Source organism: Ammospiza caudacuta, chromosome 11 (genome assembly GCF_027887145.1).
Source record: "Ammospiza caudacuta isolate bAmmCau1 chromosome 11, bAmmCau1.pri, whole genome shotgun sequence".
NCBI lineage: Eukaryota > Metazoa > Chordata > Aves > Passeriformes > Passerellidae > Ammospiza > Ammospiza caudacuta.
The window spans coordinates 20,679,882-20,698,504 of NC_080603.1; the positions used below are offsets into that span (position 1 = coordinate 20,679,882).

At 42.1% G+C, this 18,623-nt stretch overlaps 2 protein-coding genes across 3 annotated transcripts in view; one reads left to right on the top strand and one right to left on the bottom strand.

Moving 5' to 3' along the window:
• The first annotated feature begins 4,736 nt into the window (after positions 1-4,736).
• DNAJC19 (DnaJ heat shock protein family (Hsp40) member C19) lies at positions 4,737-8,308 on the top strand. The gene is made up of 6 exons (XM_058812334.1): positions 4,737-4,849; positions 5,221-5,272; positions 5,539-5,612; positions 5,934-6,013; positions 6,709-6,779; positions 8,006-8,308. The coding sequence occupies exons 1-6, from the start codon at positions 4,847-4,849 to the stop codon at positions 8,074-8,076; spliced, it is 351 nt and encodes a 116-aa protein (XP_058668317.1). The 5' UTR covers positions 4,737-4,846; the 3' UTR covers positions 8,077-8,308.
• Positions 8,309-9,952: 1,644 nt separating this feature from the next.
• Positions 9,953-18,623, bottom strand: part of FXR1 (FMR1 autosomal homolog 1) — a 32,505-nt gene continuing 23,834 nt past the window's right edge. The window contains exons 12-17 of one of the 2 annotated variants that reach the window (XM_058811934.1): positions 17,730-17,937; positions 15,943-16,146; positions 15,061-15,261; positions 14,234-14,314; positions 11,824-11,915; positions 9,953-10,973 (exon numbers count right to left, since the gene is read on the bottom strand). In XM_058811934.1, the coding sequence (XP_058667917.1) occupies positions 10,803-10,973; positions 11,824-11,915; positions 14,234-14,314; positions 15,061-15,261; positions 15,943-16,146; positions 17,730-17,937 (957 nt within the window). In that variant the 3' untranslated portion in view covers positions 9,953-10,802. The remainder of the gene's footprint in view (positions 10,974-11,823; positions 11,916-14,233; positions 14,315-15,060; positions 15,262-15,942; positions 16,147-17,729; positions 17,938-18,623) is intronic. The other variant, XM_058811935.1, reaches the window with a different exon arrangement.

Below are 18,623 nucleotides of genomic sequence, written 5' to 3' on the forward strand. Positions count from 1 at the left end.
CAATCAAAAAGGTGTGCAGAGTGGACAGAATTGGAAAGCTGGAGAACCCTGAATTTAGGACATGCAATACCATCAGTGATACCTGTGCCCCCTTCCTCCATCCCATTTTCCTAAAGAGAAGGGAGACCAGAACTTACAAACACGCTCTATAATAAAATATTCCTGTAATTTATGCCAAACTACACCTTGCCTTTCACAGTGTGAGGGCAGCAAACACTGGTTTAGAGGAGCAAAAAGGAGGACAAAGGTTCTTCTACTGTAGCTGCAAATGTTTAAAGTGCATGTGCCTGCCTCAGATGGAAACTGGGGGATTCTCAGAAGGGATGCCACAGTCATGATCTGAAGAAACACTTCAGGGTGCAACAGAAGCCAAGTCTAGGTAAATCCAAAACTTTTGTGGCTTTTTTGTTTCACAAACAGGTCCCTGGTAAAAGCCTCTGAAACTAGAGGGGCTGCATGTCAGTGCCCTGTGCCAGCTCAGTGTCACTCCAGCAGGAGCTGCAATTTTCCAGACCACTTGTTATGCACAATTTCAGTGTTGTAGTCATTAGAAAGATTCCCTGTTAATCTCAAGCTCTCTCATGGTCCTCACTGGGCCCTCAATATGAAGAAAACCCAGAACAATACAGGTAAAAAAGTAAATATCAAACTTGACTTTAAAAGTTCTTGCAAGAAAACATATTCACACCTAGATTCTGTATTCCTCAGCTCAGCTTCAGGGAGTTTTGTTACTGATTTACTCACAATAACAAACCTTGCCCCTGCACCACTTTCCAGCAATCTTACCTGTCTTATAGCTCAGCCAGGGAGTCAAATAATGCCCCCTGTAAGTCAGATTCTCTGGTGTCAGTTCTTGTTTGAGTACCATGAACATGGATATGCTGCCTGCCAGTCACACACACTTCACACCTGCTGTCAAGGTACACTGAAAGCTTGCTTTGTTTGATTAGAAAATCCACAACCATTCTTACCAAGTGAGAGAATCTCACTTTATAATTAGTGTCATCCACACTATGCTCTAATAGTTATGATTACCAGTGTAATGACAGAGTGATGTTGTATATACCAAGGTCATTTAGCCACAGGTAAGAGAGTGTGGCATTGTACTCTGGTACAGATGCTGGGCACACAAAAAGAGAGCAGAATTTAAAAGGGATGAATGAAAAGAAAAAGAAAAGAGATAAGAAAATTATAAATGGCAGACTGGCATAGCCAAAGGTGAAGTAGGGGAAGAACCAGGAACAAATTTCACAGGGAAAAAGAAATCCCCAAGACATTCTACCTAAATTAAATTTTTATTATAGGTATCTTAAAATATATTTTAAAATGTGTTAAAAATTGGTTCCCCAAGTAGAAGTTTTGCAAGCCTTTAACAGCTTGGTAGTCCAGTCACTGCACATAGAGGAGCAAGCAGTGTAAGCTCTGGCCAGTTGTCCATTTGCCAACACAGAACTCGGATTTTGACTTAAACAAATGTTTAACAGCCTTGAAGGCATTTGACAGCTACACCACAAACCTTCTGATATCTATTTCACCTTCTGTTCAGTTTGTGGAAGACACAGCTAAGAGGAAGTTCAGCCAGATTTCTGCAGAAGGAGTCTGTTAAACAGTAAAGTTTCTCTATATATCATGTACCAGCTGCTTTGGATCATCCTATAAGATAAAGCTTCCAATAACAATCTTCTGCCATGAGGCATTTTAGCCCCAGAGTGAAAACTGAAGAAAGCAGTACAGTAAAACACTTAACAGAAGAAACTGCAAAAGCTTCAGGGTTTCTCTGGCTAATAGAAAGGGAACAGTTTAGGAACACAGGCAAAATAAAAGGCTGTATACTCCAACTGAGAGTGTGTTTCTCAAACACTGAATAATTCTGCCTCCCTCCTGATTTCAAATACAGACATTCTTCAGAGTGGATAAGAACTGTAGTGCGCCTGCTTCACTTGAGCCCATTAGAACTTATTAATTTTCCCCTGGGAATGACCTTCCCCACCCCACCACAAGGCTGAGCAATAGAAGATGCAGAGGAATAAAGTGCTGTAAAATGAACTCACCAGGCAAAGCAAACAGAACTTTGATTTCACTCTCCATGATGTCCAAGCTGGGACACATCTAGTTCTCCTTTAGCTCTGAGAGGGAGGCACAACTGAGGGAAGAAACAAAGCTTCAGTTGTCTAAGTGTAAAAATAAATACAGCATGCTTTAAAGGAATTATGGCATTTCATCTTGATACCTTATATTGTTTCACCTAATAATAAATCTCAAATTATTCCACCCCTAGGCTCAGTCTTGTCCAGTTGCTGGTATATTATATATACCAATAATGCAAATTCCTCCATCCCACCTCCACTCTTGCCAGCTCTTCCCACTAATTTTCCTTTCTCCTTAATAAAGATGAAATCTCTTAAGCAAGCACAGGCTTGCTGAATATCCCAAGATCTCCCTTTCTGGATTTTTTAAAGGGCTTTTACAGGAGAAGAAATAAGGTACATTATCAACCCCATTCCCAGCCCGGTTTGCACATTTCATTACATTTGTCCTTTCCCTCTAAAAATGAGAAATTTCACTACAGAAAGAACATCTAAGTATAAATTTGCAAAAGCCCCTTTACCAGTAAAGCTACCAGTTCCTCTAAGCAGGGACTGGGAAAAGAGAGAAAGGAAATAAAATTCCCTTTCAGATAATTTTCTCCTGAAGGTCATCAAGATTTGGATCTAGAAGGTTCTTTCAAGATAAAAGAATTAAACCTCATGCAAAAACCTTATTTGTTCAGAAGATATGAAAAATTAAATCCTAGCCATACCCTAGTAAACTCATTACTCTCTTTTTTCATTCTGGTGGTTTTGGGGTTTTTTGAATGGCCTTTTTTGTTAGAAAAGGCACAAAGAAGAAACCATCTTAAAACCAAATCCTCTTCTATATATTAGACCTGTACACCTTTACTTTAATGGAAGGAACTTTTTTTTTTCCCAGTAAATCATCTAGTTGTTTTCTTCTTCCTGGCTCCCCTTTCCATATTTGAACATGTCTTACAGGCTGTCATGGCCCTAGTGCTCTGCCATGAATGAATTCAAATAAGTTTTCAAATATAAAAGTTTCCTTTTACTTCCACCTCAGGAAACACTTGTACAACAGGACAAGTATCTTGACCAAAACCTTTCTTCCATCAGTTTTAAAGCAGGTTATTTCCTTGCAGTGTTACTAGAATGACTGGGAAGGAAAGAGGCAGGAGGCACCTGCAAACATTACCTTAGGAGATATAAAATCAGGCACTTGAAGTTTTAGTGAGAAAAACAATTCAAGCGCAAAGTAAAATTAGGACACGTTCAAAGCGAACTCATTACTCACAGAAAAATAAACACCAAGGAAGGAAAATTCTGCCTTCCTGTTCAAGAGCCAGCAAAATTACAAGTTTCTTAGCCAATGGTCAGCTGTGACACCAAACTGCTTATGTGAGGGCTTGTGAATCCTGGACCTAAAGCAGCCAAAAGGCAGCTGGCTTTGGCCACTGGGTCCTCTGGCAGTCCCCGAGGTCAGTGACAAGTTCTACAAACACAGGGGATGGCAGAAAAGCTTTCACTAAGGGTCAGGGGCCGGAGGCTGGCATGGTCTCTCTGCTGAGTTACTCAGTTCCCAAAACCTTCAAACCAGAGCCAGGGACAGACACACGGACACTCGACTGCTGTGCCGTGTGTGACACTGTGCTATTAACAGACGACGCTATGTTATTAATAACATTCAAACACCAGTGCCATGCCTGCAATCGCTGCTCGTTCCACAGCAATCCTCAGCAATCCCAGCCCCGTGCCTGCCCATGAGGAGCCGAGCAGGCCAGGCCGGGCACCGCGGGCAGCGCAGCGGGGAGGAACGGGGACATGGGGTGGTCATCCCTGGTGTAAAAAACGCGGAAAAATGAGAGAATCACAGAATTGCCTCTGGAGATAATCCAGTCCAACCCCTCCAACAAGGCAGGGTCACCTGGAGCAGGTGGTACGGGAACATGTCCAGGTGAGAGGGTGCCCATGACCTCCCAGGGCAGCCCGTGCCAGCGCTCTGCCACCCGCAGTGTGTGCCAGCTTTACCTCATGTTGAGGTGAAACTCCTTGTGTTTGAGCTTATGGCCATTTCTGGGAAACACCAAAAAGGGCCTGGCACCATCCTCTTGGAAAAATTTAATGAATTTATGAGATCCCCTGTCAGTCTTCTCCAAACTGACCAGGCCCAGCTCCCGCAGTCCGTCCTCACAAGAGATGCTCCAGACCCCAAACCACCTTTGTGCCTCCACTGGACCCTCTCCAATAACTCCTTTTCTTTCTTGTACCAAGGAGCCCAGAACTGGACACCCATATTCACCTCAGGAGGGACTGAAAAACTACTTTTGGTTCAAGAAAAAGCAAAAAAGCGAATTTGGCATGCGAGAAGTCCCTGGATTAGGATCGAAATCGCTTGATTTCATTAACAGTAAGGTCTGTACTATCACTTTTACAACGCTGTAACTCTGAGCTCTGTGCAGACCTGTCCCCACCCTGTCCCCATCCTCTGTCGTTGTCCCTGTCCTGCCCGTGCGCGCTTGTCCCCATCCTCAGTCCCTGTCCCCGCCCCTCAGGCCTTTTCCCCGCCCTCAGGCTGTGCCCCCGCCCCTCAGGCTCTGTCCCCGCCCCTCAGCCCGTGTCCCCGCCCCTCTGTCAGTGTCCCCGCCCCTCAGCCCGTGTCCCCGCCCCGTTCCGTCAGGCCCCTCCCCTTACCGGGGCGGTTCCCGGCGCCGTTCCCGCCCCGCGCTTTACGGCAGCGGCCGCGGTTTGCGGCGGGCGGTCAGTGCGGGCCGGGCCGGGCCGCGCTCGGGGCGGACATGGTGAGTGAGGGCTGTCCGTGCCCGGCCCGGCGGCTCCCGGGGATCCCGCGGGCTCGGCTCGGCTCGGCTCGGCTCGGCCGCGGAGCGAGGGCCCCGCAGAGCCCGCTGGCTCCGCTGTCGGCCCCGCGGTGACCGCGGCGCCGCCGGGCCGGGATCCCCTCATCCCGCACAGCTCGGGGGTCTCGCCCCGCTGCCCTCGCCGTGTCCCTGAGGGCGCCGTGCCCGCAGCTGGGCGTGTCCCGCCCGCCGGGCCGTGCCGGGCTGGCGGCGGCGTGTCCGCCCCGCTGTGCCGGTGGCTGCTGCCCTGCCCTCCGGTAAACAAACGCTCTGTGTGTGTGTGTGTGTGTGTGTTTGTGTTCGTTCCCATGCAGGCCAGCACGATGGTGGCGGTCGGCCTGGCCATAGCGGCAGCCGGATTCGCAGGTGTGTGGGGCACGGGCGGGCACCGAGCACCCAGCGCGGGGTACCCAGCCGGGCCCCAGGGCTGGTATCGAGGTGGTTTAATAGCTGTTCCTTTGGGAGAGCCTGTGTTAATGGCTGTAATGGAACAAAAGATCAAAGTTCTTAGTATTGCATGTCCCAAAAATGTTTATTCCACCCTCCACTCCACTAATTACCAGTTGCACTGAATTGGTGAATGTTTGTTCAAGGAGCTGTATTTAACCTCAGTCAATGCTGGTGTCTTTAAGGTCGCTACGCAGTAAAAGCTTTGAAGCACATGGAGCCACAAGTAAAACAAGCCCTTCACAACCTACCCAAGGGTGTAAGTTCTTTTGTTTAAAACTTTACTTGATGAAATAACTAGACTGTTGTCTCTGTATAGCATTGCTGTATTTTCTCCTGTGTTTTGTCAGTAACAACAATTAAGTGCAGCAATTAATGTGGTGACTGGCTAATAGAGAACTTGTTTGGGCAAGGTTAAGTAATTTAAATAGTGATGCTCTACTTCAACTGAATTTCCTATGACAAGTGAAGTTTTGCCATTTTTACAGACTAGAAGCTCAGCAGCGACTAAAGCAATAATGAGTTGTTTTAACTCATACTTAAAAATTAGCGTGTTTTAAACTAATGTTTTCTCTTTCAGGCCTTCAGTGGTGGTTATTACAGAGGTGGATTTGAACCCAAAATGACTAAACGAGAAGCAGCTTTAATACTAGGAGTGAGGTAAAGGAAATTGATGAGAAGTGAAAGGTGAACAGCATACCAAAGCCACACATGGTCCAAATAAGCCATTTCAGGGAGCCTTGGGGTTCACTTGGTGTGAGGATCATAATTCTGATGTGGCCTTGTGGTTCTTGTCAGCGCTGAGGAGTTCCAGGTGAATGCAGTGTGAAGGTGCTGCAAACCCAAATTCTTGGGTCTGGAATAAATTCATCACTTCTGGAACATTGTAGATCTGACCATGGTGGCAATCCCTGCCAAAGCACTTAAGGCCAAATACACAAATTAATCAAATAAGAACTTACAACTGTAATTTTTTGGGGGGTTCTGAAGGTTTTTTTACCTTAATAAATCTAGCAATTTTTTTTTGTCTTACAGCCTTTAAGAAGCTTTCAAAAAAAAAAAAAAAAAAAAAAAAAAGTTACAGCATAATTCTGTTTCTTTTTATCTGTGTGGATGACCCCCACCCCATTAGATTGCTGTAGCATGTCTTTGTCAGCAAACAGTGTTTTGGAGAAGCCCTAGAAAGCCTCTCCAGGATTTAGACACTACAGATCAGTAGTAGGAAAAGATAAACATACATGTTAGCTAGAGAATTTATGGGTAAGACAGAGTGCTCACTTGTTCTCAGACACCTTTTGATGCTCTGGGGAATTTCATGAGGATCCCTTAAGTCAGTTTTTCTCTCTCTTTCAAAGCCCTACAGCCAACAGAAATAAAATTAGAGAGGCTCATAGACGGATCATGCTTCTGAATCATCCAGATAAAGGTAAGGAAATTAAGCCACTTTGAGTTAATACATGTTTTTAACACAGATGAATAGAACTGTGTAGGGAGGAAGTCAGTGATACATAACCACCTCAGCTACTAAAAACTCACAGAAAACTGAGTGAAAACAAATCTTAGGGTGCATTAATCCACATGAGTCTAGAGCATGTGTGTGGATGTTCTAAAGCCAAGCAGGCAGGTTGAGCTGGTCAGTTTGTCAGCTGCTCTATCTTCTGTGAATACCACAGTAGAATATTGTTTGTTAAAATGAGACTTAAAATCACCTTAATTTAGATAAAACTCAAGAGCACCCTTGTGTGTTTTATATGCCACTTGAAAGTTTGAGTTCATGGGAATGCCTCAGGAGTTCTCCATAAATGGCAAATACTGAGCCTTCCACAGCTGCTGGAGACATTAAATTATGAAATATTCCTGTTAGTGGTACTCTGAAGGCTCAGAATCTAGCTATGCTTAAAGTTAGTAACTCAGGGCATCTATACCTATTCTAAATTCTGTTCAGTGAGTCAGAATCATGTGTTGGTGTTTGACATTTAACTTCTTAATCATTGCTTAAAATGTAAAATGGCTTCCTTTAAAGTAACTGATGAATTCCTTATTTCTGTGGACCAAAATAATCCATGGGGATATGCCTTTCATAGGTATTATCAAGTGAAAGTTACCTCAGAAATTAACCTTACTGAACATATGCAGGAGGTAACAATAGCATTTTGTATTGTACCTAAACATGTTAAATTAATCTTGAAGTAAAACATTACAGTGCAATTAATGGTATATATGCTACCAACACAGTCATTGTCCCTCATGGCTTTACAGTGTTGGATTTCACTGTGGGTTCTGTCTCAGACTCCCTGAGTAATTTTTTGCCTTGTTTGAAAACTGAACTGGTCCCTTGGTACAGCAGCACTTTGGCTGGGCAGGGTTATCTGCAGATCTGTTCTGTGCCTCTGTACTCACAGCTGTGCCAAGTCAGTGGTGACCAATTCATTTATGACTGATAAAACCAGAGGGGAAAAACACTCCAGGAAAATAAAAGCAGCCTAACAGGAGTGAGTGGTGTGACACTGAACTCAGGTGCCTTCAGTCATCTCCAGCTTGTTCTACAACTGGCAGAAAGACCACACTCTTTCTTCCTGTATCCTATGGCATTATTATCAACATAGGAGACAAATGCTGGAGTTTTTTAATCTGAGGTTCTTTTTCTTCTAGGTGGATCTCCATATGTAGCAGCCAAAATCAATGAAGCTAAGGATCTACTAGAAGACCAAGCTAAAAAATGAATGAGAAACAAAATCACTCATTCAGAGGGTTTGTCCCTGCAAATTATTATTTTTGATAAATGGCTTAAGAAAGGTTCTAATGTCAATCTTTGACTTAATATACATGAAGCTGGAAATACAAATCCAGGGAGGTACTCCCCACTTGGTCACTTTTCCTTGGAAATATGTGAGGGGAGCAAAGTTTAAAGATTTTTTTCATAGCTGTTCTTTATTAAACAGCAAAAATCTGCCACTCAAATGTTGTCAGTGCTTGAGAGCAGTAACTTGGTGTGGCCAGTGTGTGTTACCAGGCACAGGTAGACTCATGTGCTGTCAGCTAATTTCTGTTGAACTGGCCCTGCTTAAAGTTCACGCTGCTGCTCTTCCATCTGCTAAAATTAGCACACTGAACCTGTTTGGGAAGGGGGTGGAAAAACCAAGAGCATTTATTGGACAGGAGGAACTGGGAGAGATCTGTGGTTGTCTCTGCCTGAGAAATAAAGTGCAGGAAACAATGTACTCCCTTGTCCTTGCCTTGTGAAAAACAAGGTTGGTTAAGTGTTACTGATGGATCTGGAACACCCCAGATTTTTTTAGTAGCTTTTAGTTTTGACAGGTTTTAATAGCATTTAATAAATTCCATATTTGTAATAGGAGTCCTGTAGTTTTATACATTATTGTACACTACAATAGAGCTCACATGGAGGTTTGTAATTTATGATGATTAGGAAACAGGAACTCTTTACATCAGTTGCTGATACCTGAGCTGGATTTGTGCTCTGGAGCTTTTCACACCCAGCAGCTCGTGAGGACCTCAGCTGGGGCCAGGGAGCTCTGTCATACTCCAAGAATCTTCCCAGTGCTTCTGCCACTACAGCAGAACTCTGCACAGCAGCTCTGGGAGTTAATGCCCAGCTGGGCATAAATACAGTGGGCTGGAAGTTTCCATGCCAGAACCTGGACTAGGGAGTGCTGCTGGAAGTATCTCATCCTGAGTGCTGCCTGCTGTGCCACAGCATTGCTGTGGAGGAGTTCTGGGCTGTTCAGGAAGGATTACCACAGTAATCCTTAACATTACAACCTCCCCAGAAAGGCAGTGATTTTGCTCTGTTACACCATTTAAAGCAGGGTGAAGGACAGCTGGATCTCTGGAACCAGCACAGGCCAAGCCATATGCAGAATGTTCCTATACTTAAGTATATTCCAGCCAAACACTACTGATTTATAACTCTGTTTTTTTCATTTTCTCCACTCCTGTGCCTGCCCCATCAGCTGAGATACTTGTGCACACTTCAGTTACAGCTTTTAACAGGGTCTGTTGGCCCAGAGGGAATGCTGTTGCTGAGTGTCCAACCCTGGAGTCCTATGACAAAGTGCACACACAGGTCACTGCTTGGGACAGCTTGGCTGTAGCTCTGTCAGGTACAGCAGCTGGTTTAGAACTCTTTGTTTTGTCCTTTTGACAAAATCAGGCAAGACAATTTTTTCATTGAGTCAGTACAACTTAAACACTGCCCTTTGCTCTCACTTCTTACTCCTCCTTGCTACCCAGATGCTTTTCCACAGCTGTTGCTGTTTTGTGCTTCCTTGCTCTGGCTCATGTACCTAAAAGATGTGGGGGTGTGCATGCTTCAACTGATCAAACTACATCTGCATTAACAGCTATATATGTTAGTCAGGTTATGCAATTCTCCAAGGTAAGGAGTCTGATTTTAGGCTTGTTAATTGGTGTTTGACACCACTGCCTTAACAAAAGGAAGATCAGCATGTTAGAAACTCTTATGAAAAAGAGTTCAAGGTTCAAGCTGCCTCACAGGTAGGTTTCTATTGTTAGTTAACAGCTTGAAAACCTTCAAGTCAATAGTAATTTAAATTTCTGATAAAAACAGTCAACAGATGGAAGATCAAAGTTTATTTTCTTTTACTACCAGCATACAAAAAAAAACATATTGCACATCAAACAACCAAAAACAAAAATAAAAATACTCTACTAAGGACTAACATATGTAGTTTATACAGAATAAACTTTCTGGAAATTGATCTTTTCAGTAGTTCAGGTTATGTCTTAATGGACATGACTAATTCAGCTTAGTGTTAACTAAAGCTATGTTTGATTTTTAAATACTGTACAGTTTAATAAATAAACCAAACAAAGCCTCAATGTAGAACAGTCACTGCCAATGTCACCCAGTATCCCTGCAGATTATGAGAATTTAACAAATGCATTCCAGTGGTCTGCAGATTTTTCCTCTACATACAGCATTTAAAAAACATGTATTAAAACAGACCAGTTTCCAGACTAAACTAATGGAGAAATTACATTTCAGTGCAAAATATTTTAGACTGCATTTCTTTCTAGTATTCCTCAGGTGAAGAAGTGGTTGCATATTATTAAAAATGTAACAAAAGCAGCTAATGCTTTCATAAAGAGTATTATGTTAGGGATCCCCCTCACATCTTTGCCGTATTTTGAAAACAAAATAACATTTCCTATAGCCAGCAATTTTGTTTATTTAAATGTTACATATACTATCTCAAGGCACATCTGATGATATATTTATAACACAGTAGGTGTCAAAGTATGTTTAACATATGATTTCTCCAGGATCCCTCCCCTTTCTGTATTCCAAAATGGAGGAACTGAAAGTGCGGTGTCAAGACTGGCGATCCATATTCTATCTTTGGCAAGCTTATACAAGCACTATTTTAAATGTAATGTAAAAGAACTGTAAACTAGGAACTTCAGTTTATGAAACACCATTCAGCACTGCTTCTTCCTGATTATTTCCATCCTCCTGAACAGTGACTTTCTTTTCATCAGGGCTGTGCTGTAGTTTAGAAGGCTCATCCCCAGAGGCGGTGGCAGGACCATTGACTGCCTTTTCAGAAGGGCTGTTCTCGTCAATCGCATCTTTTGCCTTGCAAAAACAACAAGAGGGGAGTATTAAAAACATAACAATACAGAGTGAAAGCTCAGTTTCCCTCTGGCTCACACAGCAGCTTTGCAAGAGGGAACATCTCTTGTCTGTGCCTGTATCCTGTCACTTAAAGCATCTGATCACTTACCTCGTAGTTTATGGTGTATTTCTGTATCTGCCACTTTGAGGGAAACATGACAATGTAACCCCAGCACTGCACACCCAGAATGCTTATTTATTTCTATTTGTCTAAGCCCATGAAGGAGTTTACTGAAAAGCTGAGCTTTACACCCCTTTTGAAGTCTACTGTAGCAAGATGACATTTTGCTAATGGATCTTTCGTACATAACTTGTGGCAATACACTGGCACTTCAGAAGTAAAGAAATTCTGTTTTATTAAATTCCGATTACTTTTCAGGATAATGTAATGCCACTCTGATCCTTTAAGGAAAAAGGATCAAAACCATACAATCTTTGTGAAATTAATTCCTTCTAAAATAGTTTATACAAGTCACTTAAAATGCCACATAGTGTCCTCTTTCCCTAAAGTGTTTTAAGGAATAGTTCTCAAGACTTACCATGGGCAATTTTCACATTTTATTACATAATGCAACATTACTAAATATAATATTTTAAAAATGTGTACAGACTTAATTTGGTCCCTAAAATCTGCAAAAACAGACAACAAACCATTGTCATTTCCTCCGGGCCCTTTCTGATTTTAATGATTTGTTCTTAAAATCAAATGCACTTGTAGTCAAATGAGGGTGAGCTAACTGAAGCCTTCATGCCTTTACTGTTTTGCTGAAAGGCAGGAGAAAAGAGGAAATGCACATTAAAAAAATCTTACCGTTTCTTTCTTGGTTTTGGCTACTGTCTCCTTTGGAGGGTTTCTCTGTCTACTTTGAGATTCAGCTCGTGATATATAATCAGCTACTGTTACTGTTCAAGGAAAAAAATCACAGTGATGCTCACATCAGCAGTCAATTCAGCATGAACCTTCATGTCTTTTCTGTACAAGTTATGCTCTAACTGGGAGACATCTCACAAAAGGCCTTCACACTTACAGGTTATCAACCATACAGCAAGGATCAATTTGTTTCTGTTGTTAAAAACAATTTTCACTAAAATCGGTGGTAACAATGATCTGAAGGTGGACTCTTAATAAAACCAATTTTGGTCCAATTGCAGATTTTTTTGGAGAAGGGCTTTCTGTACTAAGTTTGAAGAGATTTGGCTGCAGCTCTTTGAACTACAGACTGTGTGTGTGTCACTGGGGTTTTATTAGCTGAGTAGTGAAAAATTTCACTAATGAAATGAAATGAAGACACTTAAACAGTGCCCAGAACTGGGGTGGGTCAGAGCCTGGAATCACTTAGGATGATGTGGCATCAAATCTTTGGTACATCACAAAGTGACTGAGGAGGGAACTTGCCCTCCTTGAGGTACTGACAGTGCCACCAGCACTGTGCCCTGGCTCAGGGTGGACACAGGCAGTGCTGCCAGAGCCAGCCCAGCCCAGGGGCAGCACAGCTGTGTCTGTGCCAGTACAGCTGCACTCACTGGGGACAGCCAGGGCTTCTCTGACCTCTCCTCACCACCTCAACACGTGTTCTGTAGCCTGGCTTTGTCTGATCCCTCCTGCAACTACATCAAGACTCAGTTCTACCCTTAGAATGCAGAGTACTGCAACTTTAAATTAACAATTGTATCTCTGACAGCTACAGCACTTTAGGGTTGGCAAGCATTACCTATTGAACTGCACAGTCATTTGTATTTAATGTATAAGGTATTTGGGTGAGCTATTTTCCTGGATTTAGGAATGACTGTGCATGAAATCCAAATCAGACTGGGAACTACAACAGATGAATTTTCTGTTACAGTAACTGGACTTACAACTGGGTCCTTCCTCAACTGTGAAGGCCAAAGGAGTTTCTGCACAAGTAATTTTTCTTTAAAATGAGGTTTTGAACCCAATGCCTCTAATATTAGTAAACAGGAAGCATGTTTCATGCACAAAGTGCATTCTTAATATTCCTCTGAATAAGGCACCATAACATACTGCAATGTAAATTAAATGATGCAGCTAAGTGACTGAAATACAGTAGCTGGCATTGTGAGGGGGGGAAGGGAAAAGTTCCTTCTGTCTTAATTTCACTCACACTTACTAGGTATTCATGAAAACTTTAAATCATTACAGTATTTTGCCAAAGATAATTGTAAGTTTTGTTATGTTCTTAGAATACTTAAGATTTAAAAGAATTCCTATGGTTTTCTAGAAATGACTAACATTCCTTTACATTGCTGGCTAAGTTTCCTGGAAGTAAAAGCTGAAATCCTTTTCACTTTTTCTGCCCCTTTACAAATCACTGCTATGAAAACTGGAATGTTGAAAAGAAATGTGTGGGTTTGAGGTTTTTAGGAGGGTGGGGTGTTTGATTTTTTCCTTCCCCCAAATTTTAGCACAATAAACCACTTTTTTCTTCTTAATCAAATGTTGCATGAGCGCCACAGATACAAGGAAAACAAATATGGGTGAAATTTTGAACCTGTCAATCTAGAAGACCTTCTGTTATTACCCTGTGCCGTGTATGTACAAGCATTTTCTAAACAGGGCATTGTATTGATAATTAGCCAGTTCACCTTTAACATTTCAGGTGTTAGTACACACAAAAGAAATGCAACAAGCCACAACAACAAAAAATTGGAAACATGCAATTTCACTTAAATTCCTCCTCCTTCCCACCCTCAATTTGCAGATGACTTAAACTATTCCCAACAGCCAAGGACTGAGAGCAGCAGTGTGATGCAGGTGTGGGGCTGGCAAAGCCCACTTGAGTTCCCTCACTGAGCTCTGCCAGGACCCACATCCTGCCCCTCCATCACTGCTGCTCAGCCAGTGCTGAAAAGGTTGTGTCCCAGTCAGTGCAAGCGCACAGATGCGGTGAGTGCAGACCATGAACCTTCATGTTTGTCGTGATCCTGCACCACAGAACTCAACAGCCCTTTGGCCATTGACTTCAGTGAGAACGGGATCAGAAGCATAACTTGTATGTCCAAGCAAAAAGTTAGACATCAATTAGTGTCATTAGACAAATTTTAGAAGTTTTCCTAGTAGAAGAAATGTCTTTCATCTTTATCTAGTAGTCTTATTAGTTATTGAGTAACCTTTTGATATTATGCAGCTCTATGTAAAACAGCAGACACAACATTCTCTCATGCTTTTGACCTGAGATTACCCACAGCTCCACTCGAATTACCTGGCTGTCTATCTTCTGCCTGACCCCTGAAGCGACGCCTGCGGCTACGATTGCGTCGCTGGGGTTTTTTGTCACTATCATCTGCAATTGCAAAGTTTATAATGAACTATTTCTGATCATCAAATAAATAAATTCTTCAGCAGTTTCAGCATGGGGCAATTAAAATGGCTTCTGTTAAAGACAGAGACTAAGTAAGAAGAAAAGCTAAAAGAAAATTTTATACTGAAAGCATACACAGTAACACAAAAGCTAGATTTTACTTTTTGTTCTTGGTTCATTAAAACATTTAGGCACGTGCTTAATGACCTCAGATTTCATTTATTAAGTAACCATACGTCAAATTTTAGCAACATAACCCAGATTTTTTTTTTCTACATTAAGCAACAATTGTATTCTCATCCCAGTGAGTATCGAGAGAATTTACTGAAGGAAAGTTCTTAAGTAGAAGCTGGGTAGGAACAAATTAACAGCTACTTAAGGAGCTTTCCCACACCAAGACTGAGGTTACCAAGGACAAAACAGAACGTTGATCTGACAGTACTGTTTCTATCAAAGCAGCAGTGCAATGGGAAACAACAAGTCAAGTCTTTGGCGTCTCCATCAGACAATTTTTACAAAAAAAGGCACATGAAAAGGCTAGAGGAGTTCAGTAAACAGAAGATTCCATGGCACTGCCACGGAGGGAGTCTTTCTTTAATCAGACAGCAACCTTGAACAGAACATCGACTTGTCACTTACAAAAACAAACAAGGGCTTCACTACACTTACAGGGACAACACATTTATTTCTTAGCTTGCTCTGGGACTACCATCCAACCATTTACATACCTAAACCATTCTCATTAACAGAAGCTGTATCAGACTCTGTCATCCCATCCATAAGAACAGCATCTTCATCAGTCCTTCGCCGGCGGGACCTCCTGCGGCGGTTGCTGCTGTGGTGGGACTCGCTGGCGTCCGTGTCCACGGTCTGGTCTGACTCCGTGTTATCCAGCAGGCTGTAGGGGTTGCTGTCCGGGTCCTTAAGCACTAAACAAACAGAAAGTGTCCACTTAAGATACTGTAGAGATTTGTAACCATTTCCAGGCTGAATTACAGCTGTGGCTGAAAGTTTCAAACTACAAAGCAATCTTAAGGCAAGGTGTAACACACAGAGCTGAAGTATTTGATCTCCAACTGGATCCTCTGACTCTAACCCAGCAGTAACAGTTTGGGGCACCACAACAGCCCAATCTGCCCTTGCACTGTTTAACCACAAAGACTTCCAAGGTGACATTTAGAGACCTTTCACTCAAAACTACTAAGTGTATAAAACACACCTTACACTTTGTGGTTGTGTGGTACTTCTGACACTTACAGTGTTGTATCAGCACAGATTCTGATAAAACCTAACTTCTAATCAATGATTTCTTCTTTCATTCTGTATCTAAACGTGAGCTTACCTCAGAAGGCAGCATTAGGCAACATGCCAAAGATTTACCAAGTTTGCTAATAACATTATTATGTGTGAGCAGTAAAGGAAGGAAATGAGGATCACTGTGAACAGAACCTAAACAAAAATCTAAAACACTCTGTATGATACAGCTACCACACAAGTGCATTGAAATCCCAAGGTATTAGGATCATAATGTAAGAATGGAGTATTTTAAAAGGGTATGACGTTATACAGAAAACTGCCAGGAAGAAAATCTCCATTTTGGAACACAGTACCAGAGCTAATGGATGACTTTCCACCACGAGGTCCCCCACGCCCACGACCTCCAGACATGCTACGGCCTCGTCCCCCAGGACGTCGCCTGTTGTCACGCTGGTGCCTGCTCTCCCTGTCATCCTCTCCTGCCAAGGACCAGTCACTAAGTTCATCTTTTCTCTCAGATTCTGTTTCAGAGGGATTAGAGAGCTCAGAGTTTGTACCTTGTATGAGAAGGAAAAGAAAACAGGAAATTAATATGAATTTGGGGATTATATTCTGGTTTTATATCCACAGAGTTATTCCAAGCCAGCATGGCTGGTTATATATGTATGTTATTTTAACAAAGAATATCATGCATAAATACATATATATATTAAAATATGAATACAGACACAGGCATACAATCATAGATATATTTTAGTATTTATATATACACACATTTATAAAAATATATGAACACATAAAATATAGATCAGAAGTTACTTAAGTGAGATTCTCAATTTAAGTTTGCTTGTACTAACATGTGAAATAATGGCTGAAAGATCACCAAATCTGTAATTTCTGTACACAGATAAACCAAGGATTTAGCAGTGTTTCCTCTCTTTCTCTACACACTGCAGGCATTTGGTGCAGTTTCTAGGCAACTTCTCTGAAATTCCCAAGGACAACTTTGCCACCTTATAGCTGATGGCTGTTGCTAAGCAACCCCTTCTGGATGCTGTAATGCTGCTTGAACAATTTTGCTGTTTATATCAAACAGCATCTGTAAGACCCGGCCATCTCCAAGTACCCAAACACAACCAGATTTTTACTACCTGAAAACCCAACACTTACTCTTCATTTTAGGTATCCAGAAACCCCCCCCCTACTACCCAGTCTGGAATATAAAGTTTTAGACCCATGTGGCTTAAATGTGATTCTTGCCATTTTGGGAGAAAAAAAAAAAACTTTTAAGTTTTCTAAATCACAGTGTGTGTATATATAAGCAAAGTGAACAAGTTTTCTTATAGTTCAGTCAGCTCACTGGGAAATAATAAAAAATGAAGTTACAAACATCATCATCAGAATCAACACAACTAACACCTGGCATGGTCCAGGAAGCTATAGCCAGGGAAAGACTGTAAAACCCAAAAGGTGTCTGATTTTTTAACAGAAACGAGCTACATGCAGATACCCGGAGTAATTTACTGCATTGAAAAAATAACATTGTTCTTTGTGAAAGATGTCTATATAGAAATGCAGTGTCTCACTTGGACAAGCTGGGGATGTGCACACCTGTCAGGAACTGAACAGTGCTTTTTAATTGAGAAATGCATCAGAATACCTCACCTTAAAAGAAATCCAGTTAGTTCCTGACCATATTATAAAACCCACAGGATTTTGTCCTGTCTCCATTTTACATCATTTTGGTTCACTTTGCTCTGTGTAAGTGAACCATATGCAATATGCTGCTAAGGTGGCCATGCAATTTTTCTCCTTCTCAATCAAAACAGATTAATGCTCATTTCAGATTTTTAAAAATTTGTGTCTCCTGAAAAACATCTCTAGCTCTCTTCCCAGCTTTTGTGATGTCACTTACTAAGTAACTAGCACAGAAGGACAAGATGTTTCCAGTGCTCAGTTTGTTAATTTCTTCAGTTTTAAACTTAACTTCAAGACTGCAAATCTAAGGATGTGTTTTGAGCTATGAACAAAAAATTCTGCATTTCCAACCCTATCTTCACCCAAGTACACTGAACACAAAGAAATCCAGAGACAGCTCTGGGTTCCAAGGTATCCTGAGGCACTGCCCAAGGGCACTCACCATAGCCAGAGGTGTAGTTGGGGCCCCGGCGGCCCCGGCCCCGGCCGCTGTAGGACCTGGAGCCCTGCACAGAGGACAGGGTGCTCTCGTCAGTGGTGTAGCCCTTCTCCTTCTCAGGAACTCGGGTAGAGGAGGGCCTGAAGCCCATCCCGATCTGCCGCAGCTGCTCATCGATCTGGAGCCTTTCCAGTCTTAGTTGTTCTACCTCCTACGTACAACAAAACAGAAACCATGGAAAAGAGTGCTGACAAATGTCCCTCACAAAACATCATCCCCACCCAGTCATACTGAAAACAATCATTCCTGCAGGAGAATCAATACCACCTGGGAGGTGACTACAAATAATGAAACTGAAGATGAGTTATTTCTGAGTTTTGCAAACTTTCACCACTATGCAAAACTTGGCTTTAAGACTATTACTACCTTTCTTAATTACAGTTCAGCAAATTTTTCCAGTAAAATTTAGGAAAAAATAAGCAAACTGATGAGGAAACACAATTTAAATTCAAACTCTGTTAACATCACAAAGCAACCCAATCTAAACAGGTAATTGTTCTAATACCATACTGTATTACTGTGTTCTATTAGAAATTCCATCCTTCCCCAAAGGAACATTAACCTGAGAACAGCAGAACACAGACAAAAACTTTTGTGTTCCCCAATGTCCCTTAAAGCCCAGCTCTTTACAGTCTGATTCTTTGAACCCCAACAGCACTAAGTAACCATGACAAGGTATTAACAGGCCCATGATACCCATGGGCAAGGGTGGGCTCAAGGCACCAAGTTTTAAATCCTGATATACAGAGGAACAGTTTAACAACTGCAAATCCCACCCAAGTTGCTCATAAGTACTTCAACCCAAGTTTCCTCTACAGATTGTCTCTCCCAAAACAC